This window comes from Hemicordylus capensis, chromosome 3, assembly GCF_027244095.1.
Source record: "Hemicordylus capensis ecotype Gifberg chromosome 3, rHemCap1.1.pri, whole genome shotgun sequence".
Lineage (NCBI taxonomy): Eukaryota > Metazoa > Chordata > Lepidosauria > Squamata > Cordylidae > Hemicordylus > Hemicordylus capensis.
Window position 1 is genome coordinate 142,488,806 of NC_069659.1, and position 13,557 is coordinate 142,502,362.

Below are 13,557 nucleotides of genomic sequence, written 5' to 3' on the forward strand. Positions count from 1 at the left end.
TCCTGCTTATGCCACTTGCATTCCCACACACTCTAGTCTGCCCTCCCCATTATTCTCTGCCCACTCAAGAGCACAACAGGAAGAACAGATTAATGATCAAGATCAAGATCCGCATACGTAGTACCCCTGCTAACTTGGCAAAGAGGCACTTTTTAATGTGGTGGTTCTCTTTATAAAGTTAGCAGGGGGAGAGTAACTGGCCCTGTCCACCCCCAGCACAGTACCTCCAGTGACTGTTGCTGGTGTCTATCTTATGTTTCTTTTTAGATTGTGAGCCCTTTGGGGACAGGATTTCATCTTATTTGTTTGTTATATCTTTGTGTAAGCTGCCCTGAGCCATTTTTGGAAGGGCAGTATAGAAATCGAATAAATGAATGAATGGATGGATGAATGAATGAATAGTATGTTGCTGGAGAATCTGCACAGTACAGATCTCTTTCAGCAGAGGAGGGAAGCACAAAAACCACCCAGAGCCACCGTAGGTGAGTATTTAGGGCAGGGTAGACATTTAATAATCTGATTTAAACAATAATGATTTACATTATTGATGACACTTCGGTCATTAATGACCAGAAAAGGGGCCAGTTTAAGCCTGTTGTATATCAAAAGTTCCAATGTTCTAATTTATACAGTTGCTAAACAAAGATGCATACCAACTGGTTCCTATAACAAATTAAAACCTGTCTGCAACTAAATATTCATTTGAATTTCTATTACCCAGAAGCATAACCCCAGTCCAGTGGCCTCACATGCCTTTTGCACACAAAATATTTGCTTAAGGGAACAATTATGAAAACTAAATATTTGTTTGGCTGTCTCTATAAACATACAAACACTAAGCATGATCACTTACTTTTAGACTGCGCCCAGAACTTTCAAGAAGCAAGAATTGGCAGTTACCATATTCAACAGAACAGTATTGCTCCATGAAACAAAAAGTCAATTTCCCTGTTCTGTACTGCTTGTAATTTGAACAACAAACCTACCATCCAGCCCAAATGTGTGGTTGCTCCTGGACCTTTAGCACCAGCTGTTTTTGTCAGCTGTCAAACCAGTGCAAGACAAGATATTGTTCCTCCTTTCTCCAGTCAGAAGAGGTTTCTCACCACACTTTGGCTCTACTTGCTCCAAACCCATGCAAGCTGCTTCTGCCTGCTCCTAGCCTAGCACAACCACGAGTCACAGGAGGAATGAGACTTTATTGTTGTGCTCAGCAGAGGTCCTCACCTGACTAGTCAATGTGTGGAGAATGGAATACAAACAACTATAAATAGCACTTGACAAGAATCATATATTCTCTCTGGTTTGTTTTTTACACAGAAAATCAAGCATTAACTCAATGTGTTTAATAATGAGTCATGTATTCCATTTTTAAAAGCTGTGAAGATACATTTTAATATATTTGTATTACAGTCAGATATTATTTTAAACTAAGGTGGCTGACTTACAGAGCAAGGATGCATTAGTGTAGCAAGAGAACAGACTAATAGAACTTTCCAACTAACTGCACGAGTCCAGCAGGGAAGTGGCAATTTTTTAATGCCCTCCTCTTCCACAGGAAGCCCTTTGTGTCACCCCAAAAGTATTCCCCACTGGCTGCACAACCCTCAAGTCTCTTGAAAAACTGAGGCTGCAGTCTTATAGACACTTAACATAGAAGTCCCACTGAACTAAGTGTCAAAACAGACACAGGACACCATTTTTATCCAATAGCAGCTGCTGAGGGCTTCAAATTCACTGAAACACTGATGCTGTGGGGAAGAGATGTCCACCTTTCTCATGCACCATTTCCCCAATGTAACAGCACCACACATATTGTGATCAGCCCAACAACAGAAAGTATACAAGCATGTCCTCCACTGCACAGTCTATAGCAGCTAGACAGGCGAGATATATTTGGGGAAATGGCATGGGGTTCCCAGAACCGCTGCTCCAAAAAAGTTCAGAACCTTCCACTGCTGGTATTGATAAAAACGAAAACATGGGGATAACTTGTGTCTCATCTGGGTTGGCATTCAAGAGGGATTACTTCTTGGTGGGGGGCATATTTTAGGATCTGGCTGGAAGAGTGCAGAGTGTGGCAGGGGGGATGGGGAGAGGGAGAGAACTACAAAAATGCAGAGAATATAAAAAAAGGAGACAAAACTCTTTCTAGGAAGACATGTGTTCAAAAGAGGTATGAGAGTAAAACTCACAGCTTTACACTGAGGGATGGGGAGACATACCTGTGTGTAAGAGAACAGACCAGAGAAGTGTAGAGCTGGCACGACAACCCTCCACCCCACTCAGAGTTCCCTTCCACCTTGCTCACTATTATTCATTCCTGAATGCAGACGTTACCCTCCCTCGAGCTTTGCATCGCACCCGACACCATTATAGAGACATTTATTCCCACTCGGCTCTTTCCCCCATCCCATGTCCTCACCTCTAGGCGGAGGGTGGCGCCGCAAGCCCGAAGGAACTCGCGGATATTGCTCAGGCACTCGCTCTCCGTGCGGGGCTCCGGATAAACCTGCCGGGAAAACAAGAAGACGCGGCCCATTTAGATTAGGGGTGGCTTGAGATGGTGAGGGAAAGGAGGGCAGCAAGGACCCGAACCCGGACTCACCCTCCGTGGGCTCCCTCAGCCTCTCTCTTTCCCCACTTCGGACTTCATAGAAGCAGCTTTTGGTTTGGTTTGGTTTGCCGAGACGGGAGAGTTGAACCAGGAAGTAAACACCACGGCAGGAAATGGCGTTTCCAGGGGGCAAGGGAAGTCCTCGTCCACTCGCCCGGGCAATTCCCCCTTCCTCTCGCTCCCAGTCCGAGAGGAAGGGGAGAGCTCACGGCGGGGACCACAGAAGTGGCTGACGAGCTTCGTGATCAGCGGGGGAGGGACGGGGATGAGGTTGTTCTCACGCCCCTCCTTTCCAGCCGGTTGTATAGTGAGCATCCCTGGCGCTCCTCTTCCTGACTGTTGCCACCTTTTCTGCCTGGCAGGGCTCCTTTGCCTTTGGTGAACAACGGCATGACATAAATGTAACAGGCCCAGCTTTTGCAGCCAGTGGTTAAGCGAGCTGCGCTTGTTGAATCTGAGGCGCGGGAGCCCTTCCAGAAAGAAAATGTGCAGGCTTATATTCCTCCCCGCATAAAAAGAACAGGCTCGATTGACTGTAATTGTTCCACATCTTCTGTAGTATCATCAGTAGAGCTTCCTAAACTACATTCATACACTGGGAGGGTCACCAGAGAAGGCCATCGAGTTCACGGTCACTCAAAATAGGTACATCTATTTCACAGCAGCTATTCTTCCATTCATTGCATCTGCAACTGCCTTGCGCTTTCAGAGCAAATAATACACACTCACACAGATAGCTGACTCTAGCAATCGAAGCCAAGTCCCATTTAGAAGCTGGGAGAGGGATAAAACCCTCATTTCCTCAATTTCAATAGATCAAGCAACCAGACTTTAAGCCCGATCAAAATCCATATAAAGTCATGCCAAAGTGAAGAAGTTGTTCTGCACTCTTCCTCTCCTCCCTCAAAAATACTGAGTTTCTCATGTGAAACCTCCTGAATCTGGATAACTACATAAAGTATAGTAAAGGCAGAAAATCTGCTGAATTGTATTTCTGTGGCCATTTGGAAACAGATATACTTTCTACACTATCTATTTGAAATATTCATGCTCCACCTATCCACATTTGCTCTAGATGGGGGTTTTTCAAATATGGGTCATCGGATGTTGGACTACAACTCACATCTTTGGCCACGGCAACTGGGGATGATGGGAGTTGTAACCCAACAATATCTGGGGATTCAAGTCTGAGAAACCCTGCTCTAGCTACTTAATCAACAACTCATAGACAACATGATAAACTTTAAAGTAGTAAAACTAGTCAACAAATTGGCAACATAGAAGTAGCGCAGCTAGCACAGAACTAGTTGTATGCTCACTGCAAACATAATAAGATGACAGCTGGCACGAATGGAAAATATTGTCCAAACAGGCCCTGTTGTTCGTGTAAGTATGCTCCACTTTAGAGTATCACAACTACAAAAATGTGTATAAATAGGCTTTCCAAGAAACATTGATACATTTATTATTTATTTTTATTTATTTATCATATTTATATACTGTCTGAGATGAGTATATCTAGGTGATGAACACAGTTTAAAGCACAACAAATATAAAACAGAGTAAAAACAAAACAATTTCACAGAATAAAAAAGTTAAAACAATTTCATGGGATAAAAAGAATTAAGCAGTTTAAAATTAATTTCAGTTAAAAAACTGAGAAAACAGGTGTGTCTTGACAAGTTCATTTGTCTTGTTCTTACTGTCTGACTGTTCCTGCCCAGTGGGGTTTTTGTACTTGCATCCCTCCCAAGGCCAAGTTACTTGGTAAGAGAAGGTTACATTTTAAGTTGATGAAGGTTCACTTTTTAACTTTTCTATTATAAAATATTTTTAAAGAGAAAAAATGTGGCCTTATACACAGGAGGAACAGTGCACAAATGTGTGAGTCAAGATAATCGAAGTCTGTAAAAGTGGCGTTTTTATGAAGGTACGGGTCACTGAGGAAGACATACATTGAAACGCGTCTGACCCACTGGAAATGACCCACTGAAACAAACTCTTACACTTGGAAAAGACTTCTTATTTCTTGGTAGAAAGGCATTCGGTCTTCATAAGGACTTTAGCTCACTGTGAGCCTACTTTGAGTATTCAGGGACTTTTTAAAATATATTCCTTTATGTGATTTTGTATTATATTATTGTCTGCACAGGAAGGTTTTTATGGTATTATTTTAAATATGTGTAGTTGTTCTATGTAGAACTTGTAAATTATATTAATATATGATTTTTCAGTTACATTCTGAATTTTTGGCAGCCTAATATTACACTAGTTTCTTGTTCTGGTCTTTTTTGGCATCTATATTCTTTTTTGGATCAGCAATATACCCTATTTTGTGTTGTGTTCATTTTTGGATTTTGCCTGGTTCCCAGACCTCTGCCTGATCCCTGGGTTCCCACCGTCCTGCCTGCCTCAGAGAAGAGAAGCCTCTCAGTAACAACCGAGCTGCAAGGGTTCACAGCATTCCTCTGGGAAGGCGCAAGGTAGTATATAACCCCTTCTCTCAAAACTCTACTTCCCATTTTCCCAATTTCTCCTAAAATCCCAAACTGCCTGTTTCTCTCTTGTCAGCCTTGAGTGAACTTAATTTGAAATCTCAAGCCAAATTGCCTCTTTGTGAGCTGTAACATAGTATTGTGTAACTGGTTAGTCTTGTTAATTTTGCTAGTTAAGTACCGTTGCTCATGAACCATTATTTTCTCTTCCTGTACCCCTAAAAAGTGTTCAATCAACTTAATTCTATTTTGAACTTTAACCTCTCTGCTCAGTTCTTTCTGCAACCAAAGCTCTGAACAAATTTATTCTAAAGGTGGGACTGCTCTACTCCAAGCTCGCCAATTCCCACACACAAACCTAAAACACAGCTCGGAGTCCCCACCAATTCCCCAGGAGCAGTTCCATTAATACACCTGAGAAGAAAAAGTCAATGTTTCACTAGAAGAGAAGCACGAAAAAATATATTAGGGATATGCACAAACTGAACCTCTTTCGAACCTATTCGGACACCTGTAAAAGGGCCTACGAACAGGTTCGTGCACATCCCTAATAATCCCTACAGCTGTAGCAAATTTGTTTCATATCAGTTAGGCAGTCCACAAGTTAGCCCACTTGTGCCTCAAAGGTTTACGTCATCTTGAATTGGGGTGCATGACATCATCATCAAACTCCTCAACTGAAGTGTCCCTATGTGTCCCTACAACTGTATGCAATTTGGTTCAAATTGGTCCAGCCATTGCCAAGTTGATAGTGGGGGACGGACACACACACACACACACACACACACACACACACGGAATGCTAGGTGATTTCCTAAGCCTACTGGAAAGTAGGCTTAAAAGTAGGTTAAAAAGGCTTCAATGTGTCTCTTAAAATGAGAAAATCTAGAAATCCTTTTAAACACTTCTCAGTAAAACAATGGCCTTTAATGCTGAATGCAATAAGGGTTGCCCAATCATAACTGAGAAATACTGTACTGCTTAAGCTTTTAAAAAGTGGCAAGGTAGAAAGATATTATGTTGCTGCAACTTCTTCTTTGTTCACCCGACTAATTATGTTCCTTCCCTGCTACAATAAGGCAAGTCTGGAATCTTGAGTGCAACAGTTTGCAAGGAAGGAGAACAAGCAATGGAATAGGGATAGGTTGGAGAGAACATGGTATGAAGCCATGGCTCTATCACATCCCACTTACAAACTGGCCTACTGATCAATTGACCACTCAGTTGGCTTGCCTGTTATTTGACAGTGTTCAGTAAAGCTAAGTGTTCAGTAAAGCTAAGAATGTCAATATATCCATTTGTTTTTTAGCTTACTTGACTCCTGAGGATGTGGACAAGCTGCTTAGAGCGGTGAGGCCTACCACTTGTTCTCTTGACCCTTGTCCAACATGGCTTGTTCTTCTATCTAGCAGGCAGGCTGTTGTAGGAGGCCTGGTGGAAATCATACTGTAAATGCTTCTCTGAGGGAGGGCAGGATGCCTCCTTCTCTCAAGGAGGCAATCATTAGACCTCTTTTAAAGAAGCCTTTTAGATCCCCCAGTAAAGCAACTATAGACCTGTCTCCAACCTCCCATGGTTGGGCAAGGTAATTGAGAGGGTGGTGGCCTCTCAGCTCCAGGCAGTCTTGGAGGAAACTGATTATCTAGACCTATTTCAAACTGGCTTCTGGGAGGGCTATGGGCTATGGAGACTGTCTTGGTCGGCCTGATGGATGATCTCCAATTGGGAATTGACAGAGGAAGTGTGACTCTGTTGTTTCTTTTGGACTTCTCAGCGGCTTTCGATACTATCAACCATAGTATCCTTTTGGAACATCTGAGAGTGTTGGGGGTGGGAGGCACTGTTTTACAGTGGCTCTGCTCCTACCTCTCCGACATATTCCAGATGGTGTCGATTGGAGACTGTTGCTCTTCAAAACCTGAGCTTAAGTATGGTGTCCCTCAAGACACCATACTCTCTCCAATGCTTTTCAACATCTACATGAAACCGCTGGGAGAGATCATCAGGGGATTTGGAGCAGGATGTTATCAGTATGCTGATGACACCCAGATCTATTTCTCCATGTCAACTTCTTCAGGAGGTGGCATATCGTCCCTGAATGCCTGCCTGGAAGCAGTAATGGACTGGATGAAGGAGAATAAACTGAAGCTGAATCCAGATAATATGGAGGTACTTATTGTGCGGGGTCAGAACTCCAGAGACGATTTTGACCTAACTGTTCTGGACAGGGTCACACTTCCCCAAAATAAACAGGTTTGCTGTCTGGGAGTACTTCTGGATCCACACCGCTCCCTGGTTTCTCAGGTTGAGGCAGTGGCCGGGGTGCTTTCTATCAGCTTCGGCTGCTACGTCAGCTGTGTTTCTTGAGATCAATGACCTCAAAATAGTGGTACATTTGTTGGTAACCTCCAGACTTGACTTCTGTAATGCGCTCTATGTGGGGCTGCCTTTGTACGTAGTCCGGAAACTTCCGTTGGTTCAGCATGCGGCAGCCAGGTTGATCTCCGGGTCATCTCAGAGAGACCACATTACTCCCTTGTTGATGGAGCTACACTGGCTGCCAATAGGTTTCCAGGCAAAATACAAAGTGCTAGTTATAACTTATAAAGTTCTTAAGCTTAGGCCCTGCGTTTTTAAGAGAATGTCTTCTTCATTATGTGCCCCACCGCCCATTGAGGTCACTTGAGGAGGTCCATCTCCAGTTACCGCCAGCTCGTCTGGTGGCCACACAGAGATGGGCCTTCTCAATTGCTGCCCCAGGATTGTGGAATGCGCTCCCTGCTGAGATACATGTAAATGTTTGAGGTGCAAATGGGCTAACTTGTGAACCTCCTAACCGATTTTAACCAAATTTGGTACAGTTGTATAGACACATATACAGTTGTATATACACACAGACATAACTACTCAATGGCACAGTTTGTGATTATGTCATCCACCCAAATTCAAAATGGTGGATACGTGAATGTTTGAGGTACAAGTGGGCTAACTTGTGAACCACCTAACTGATTTGAACCAAATTTGGTTGTAGGGACACATAGGGACACCTCAATGGTGTAATTTGTGATGATGTCATCCACCCCAATTCAAGATGGCAGACATGTAAACTTTCGAAGCGTAACTGGACTAACTTATGAACCGTTTTGAACCAAATGTGCTACAGCTGTAGGGAGACATAGGGGATGGCTCAAGGGCACGGTTGGTAATGATGTCATCTACCCCGATTCAAGATGGTGGACACATGAACATTTGAGGCACAAGTAGGCTAACTTGTGGACTGCCTAACCGATTTGGACCAAATTTGATGCAGTCGTGGTGACTGACACAAAGGAACACCTCAACAGTGTAGCTTGTAATGATGCCATCCACCCTGATTCAAGATGGTGGATATGTGAATGTTTGAGACTGCAAATGGACTAACTTGTGAACTGCCTAACCAATTTGAACTAAATTTGCCACAGCTGTAGAGACACATAGGGACGTCTCAATGGCATCATTTCTGATGATGTCATCCACCCCAAGTCAAAATAGCAGACACATTAATCTTTGAGGTACAAGTGGGCTAACTTATGGATCACCTAACCAATCTGAACCAAATTTGGTACAGTTGTAGTGAGTGACACAGAGAGACACCTCAATGGAGTAGTTTGTAATTATGTCATCCACCGCAATTCAAGATGGTGGATATGTGAATGTTTGAAGCACAAGTGAGCTAACTTGTGAACCACTTGATTTGAACCAAATTTGGAACAGTTGCAGGGACACTTCAACAGCGCAGTTGAGGTCATCCACCCCAATTCATGATGGTGACAGAAGTGTGAACCTTTAAGACTAAAGTGGGCTAACTTGTGAAGATTTTATTATTTATTTATTTATTCAATTTCTATACCGCCCTTCCAAAAATGGCTCAGGGCGGTTCACACAGAGAAATAACAAATAAATAAGATAAACAAAATGGAATTTATCTTGTTTGTTTTGTTCACAAAACTTGTGAAGATGGTAATTATCAATTAATATTATAGTGAAAGGGAAATAGGCAGATTAGTTCTTACCAGAACTACCTGTTTAATTTCACTAGGGGATCATTTGTTAATTAGGCAGGAGTGAGAGCTGCTTGCCCCCAAGTGATAACAAAGATTCTGCCTTGAACTACCCCGGATTCCATCTTGTCTGGCAGAAGTACCCATGTGATCAGGCTGTGTAAAACCCACATGAGGGATTAGATTCAGGTCTAGAAAAGCAGGAGCTGTTAAAAGAACTGAAGGGACTGGGTATAGTAAATCATATAACATACAGCTGAGACTGAGACACTAAATGAAGGAGAGACAAAGTCTTTTAGCTGTTCTAATAAATGCACAGTAATGCTTTAAAAACACTTCACTATTATTTGACAATATTTGACCAAGACCGAACTGACCAAATATTTTTGAATGGTCAAATGCCCAGCACTGTTCCACTCAGCACTTTTAAACGATGTAAAAAGAATGTCTAGGTTGCAACCTGGCAACCCTATTTACGCAACTATGATTCACCATAAGCATGTGTGAATTATGTGTTATATTTGTATCCCACCCTTCCTCCGAAGCACTCAGAGCAGCACTTTATCCTCATAACCACCTAGGTTAGGCTGAGAGTCAACAACTTGCCCAAGACCAACCCAGTGCTCATAACTAAGTAGCATGCTGGACCTAGGTTTCCCACATCTGCCCGTTAGGTCAGGCCCAGGGCCGAGAGGTGAAAAAATGTTTTGGCCCCCTGTTGTTGCTGCCGCTGCTGCAAGACCACTGCTGCAGCAAGGTTGCCTCTGCTGCCACCACAAGACCCCCGTCCACCGCCGCCACAAGGCTGAACTGCTGATCTTTAAAATGATTCTAGCTGCCAGGAGTGGCTAGAATTATTTTAAAGATCGGCGGTTCAGCCTTGTGGCAGCATTAGGGCATCAGCAGGAGGCAAAACAAACACATGTGCAACATAGTTGGAGCCCGGCGGTCCTGAAGCCTTATGTTCACTACAGGGTGGCTCACAAAAAGCTAAGCTACAGACCTGGTTCAAAATCCAGATGCAGAGCTGTGCTGATTCCCAAGCGGTCTGTAGAAGGGGTAGGCAGACTTTAGGCTTTTGGGAGCTACTTTTTTCTTTTTCTTTTTTGCCTGGTCACAGCCTTTGGAGTTACCAGCACAAAATAGCAGCTTGTTGCAAAAGTGCAACTTGTACAAAAATTCAAAGTGATAGGATAAAGGATTTTAACATCAAAACTCCTGAATTTTAGGAGAATTTTGCTACAGGACAGGAGAGGAGTAAGTAGTAAGTGGTACTGTTTTGTGGGGTAAGAAACAGAGATAAATTAATGGGAGGGAGAGAAAAAGCAACCCTGTGAACACTGAGAGAGGGGGAGGGGGGAATAAAAAAAATGGTGCAACCAACCAATCAGATTTGCAGTGCTGGCTAAAAAGGAAGAGCAAGCCCCAAAGTCTAGGGAGCTGTTACAGATAATTCCGGGACCTACCTAACTCCAGAGCTACCGAATGCCCACCCGTGGCCTATAGCAGAGATCAACTGCCATTTAGCCCTCTGTAGAACACAGTGGGACTCTGGACCTTCAGGAACGGGCATTAGTTCACTACTGCTTGAGCCGCCAGGACAGCTGGTGATAGAATTAATTGGATGCACATTCAAAAAATGTTTGTATGGCCAGCTTTCAAAAAATTAACATGGTAAATGAGTAGTTAATGTCCACCATTATTCCCCCAAGACACCAAACACAGCTGTCCTGTGCAGATTATTCCTGTCAAGAGCACACATAAATCTCCACAAGAGGCTGCACATAGTGACTATTGTCAGAGAAAGAGACCATATGTGTGTAAATATGCAGGCCACGCCTTGTGTCCCAAAGGTAAAGCCCTAAGATGCCCCTGAACAACTGTCACAGAGGATCTGCACAGTAGCTTTATGACCGCCTGGAAAGCAGAACTGCAGTCGTTTGACAGAAACTTGCACCATGAAGCCCTCTGCTAGTGACCCTTTGATACTCAGATTAATGGCACCCAAACACCATGATCTGTGCCTCACCATTGCTTCTAATTTATTTTCTCAATAAATGTATAAATATTTTGTCACGTTTTCCCCTAAATAGCTTTGCTTCTCCCAGTTCCTACACTCTTTCATTCCTGTCTAATAAGCAAAACACCAGACTCTATCTTCATTCTCTGCAAGTTAAAAAAGCATAATTTGTACATCAGAGCTTCTCACATTAAGTGGGGATTTATATATTCAGCAGAATCAAGGGATAACGCTTTTCATGGACTATACCTTAGGCTGTGGGTGGGCATGTGTGGGGTGCGCATACCTGAATACTACCCTTTTGGGGCGTGGGGAACTGCACAAAGAAAAATAGCATGCCTGGGAGGTTGAATTCATCTCCTTGCTTATTTATTGTGTGAAGGAAATGTTTCAGAGGAATGCCATTGTATTTCAGTGGCATTTACTTTCAAGTAAAGACACACATTTATTTATTTTAAAATGTATAATTCACCTTTTGCCCTCAAAGAAGGGCTTACCTAAAAAACAATCCAAATACAAGTCAAAACTCCCCCAAAACAAATAATGCACAATAAAATACCACAGTAAAAATCAGAGTGCTAGATAGCCATAAGTCAAGGGTCTTCCTGGTAGGTCAGTCATAACCCACAACAAAGTCACCCATCGACATAAAATGACAGACTACTATCATTATTTGGCTCACCTTTTAAAAAAGGAGGAAGGAAGGAATACAAAGAGGAAGACAGACAAAGGAGAAAAACAGACACTGGGCCTGGTTCAGATGACCAAATCAACCACTGTTCGTTGGCTCATGAACATGACCCCGAAGCTTGCCGAGTCCACACACTCCCTTACCTCCTCTGTTTGCACACCAAGGAATTCTGGTTTGTTTAAACCACAGTTCTGCAGCTCATCTGAACGTGGGAGCTACAGTTTGATTACAGGTTACAACTGGAATTGGATCCTACTTTCAAATCTTGGTTTGTAACCTATAGTTAAATCACAGGGCTCAAGTTCAGATGAATTGCTGAACTGTTTAAACAAACCAGGATTGAAACATCACTGCTCTGTATGGGAGTAGAAGAGGTAAAGGAAGAGGGGAACACACACCCTTGGTGGGATTTGGACTGCAATCACGACTGAATAAACCTTCCCCATCATCTGAACCCATCCAAAATGCGAGAGAGGGTAGAACTATACTTTGACTGACACATGGGTACTGCCAAAAAAAGAGAGAGAGAAAGGTACACCCAGCTGAATTCAATCCCTCTTCTATGTAACATGTAGGATTACATATCCGGTGTTCCATTTCCCTGCCCCCATCAGCAGCAGCTAAATATGTGGAGGAGGCAGGCTGGAGAAATTCATACTGTGAAGTTATCACAACACAACTACATATTCCTACATATTATGGCAATTATGATATGTAATTGTATCTAAAGGTAGATTCATATGATAAAAAACTAAACATGGATCACATTTATTTATTTAATACATTTCTAGCGCGGGGGGACCCCATACAGGGCCGACGAAAGGGGGGAGATGCCGGTACAAATTACCAGGGCCCGACTATGTTGCATATGTTTTTGTCTTGCCTCCTGCCGCCACCCCACGCCTGCCCTGCCGCTGCCACAAGGCTGAACTGCCAATCGTTAAAATAATTCTAGCTGCACATGGCTGCTAGAATTATTTTAAAGACTGGCGGTTTGGCCTTGTGGCATTGGTGGCAGCGGCCTCGCGGTGGCCCTGTGGCAGTGGTGGCCTCGTGGCAGCAGCGACAATAGGGGGGCCTCAGGGCAGGGGTCTGAAAAGATATTTTTCACCGGGGCCCAAACCCACTCTCAGCGGCCCTGCCCTCATACAAAAAAGTCCCTGGGCAGTTCACAATATGATGCAAGTTGGGGTTAAAGGTGGGTCTGAAATCCAGAAAGCTTTGAAGACTACTGCCATAAGCAATGGTAAAACCATATTAGCCCATTCCCTCAAAGGCCTTGTGAAATAAGAATATCTTGGCTAGCCTTCTAAAGGCCATGAGAAAGCTAGTCTGATGAGACTCCCTTGGCATGGACTTCCTTAACAAGGGTGTCATCACCACTAAAGCCTCAATGCCTGTAGCTGTCTTCCTACCCTCAAAGTCTGAGGCACAACTCTCCTAATGACCTAAGCATATGGGATACTTAGATACTATTGATTCAGATCATTTAGAACTTTTAAGGTTCACACCAGCACTGAATTTTATATGCAAACTAAGTAGGAGCCAAGTTAGCAAAGTATAGGTGAAAATATATGCCCTCTGGAATGAAAGCCAGTTAGTAGTACAGACTGGTGTGTTCTAGAGCAGCTAAAGTTTCCAAGGGATTTTTAAAGGCAGCACCTTGTACATACTAATGAAAAGCGTGGTTGCTT

At 43.2% G+C, this 13,557-nt stretch overlaps 2 protein-coding genes across 22 annotated transcripts in view; one reads left to right on the top strand and one right to left on the bottom strand.

Annotated features, from left to right (window-relative positions):
* Positions 1 to 13,557, bottom strand: part of ARHGEF7 (Rho guanine nucleotide exchange factor 7) — a 159,540-nt gene that overhangs the window by 142,011 nt on the left and 3,972 nt on the right. For 10 of the 11 annotated variants that reach the window (XR_008319854.1, XM_053311162.1, XM_053311158.1 and 7 more), the window contains exon 2: positions 2,426 to 2,512. Coding sequence is in view for 9 of the 11 variants with exons in the window: in XM_053311162.1 (XP_053167137.1) it covers positions 2,426 to 2,512 (87 nt within the window). In the remaining 2 variants the exon portion in view is untranslated. Of the gene's footprint in view, positions 1 to 2,425; positions 2,513 to 2,608; positions 2,842 to 13,557 lie in introns of those variants that run through there. The other variant, XM_053311169.1, reaches the window with a different exon arrangement.
* Positions 2,534 to 13,557, top strand: part of LOC128351541 (uncharacterized) — a 43,859-nt gene continuing 32,835 nt past the window's right edge. For 3 of the 11 annotated variants that reach the window (XM_053311176.1, XM_053311185.1, XM_053311182.1), the window contains exons 1-3: positions 2,752 to 2,924; positions 3,990 to 4,003; positions 4,990 to 5,100. Coding sequence is in view for 6 of the 11 variants with exons in the window: in XM_053311185.1 (XP_053167160.1) it covers positions 2,883 to 2,924; positions 3,990 to 4,003; positions 4,990 to 5,100 (167 nt within the window). In the remaining 5 variants the exon portion in view is untranslated. Of the gene's footprint in view, positions 2,567 to 2,751; positions 3,263 to 3,989; positions 4,004 to 4,112; positions 4,385 to 4,989; positions 5,101 to 13,557 lie in introns of those variants that run through there. The other 8 variants (XM_053311186.1, XM_053311187.1, XM_053311172.1 and 5 more) reach the window with 7 other exon arrangements.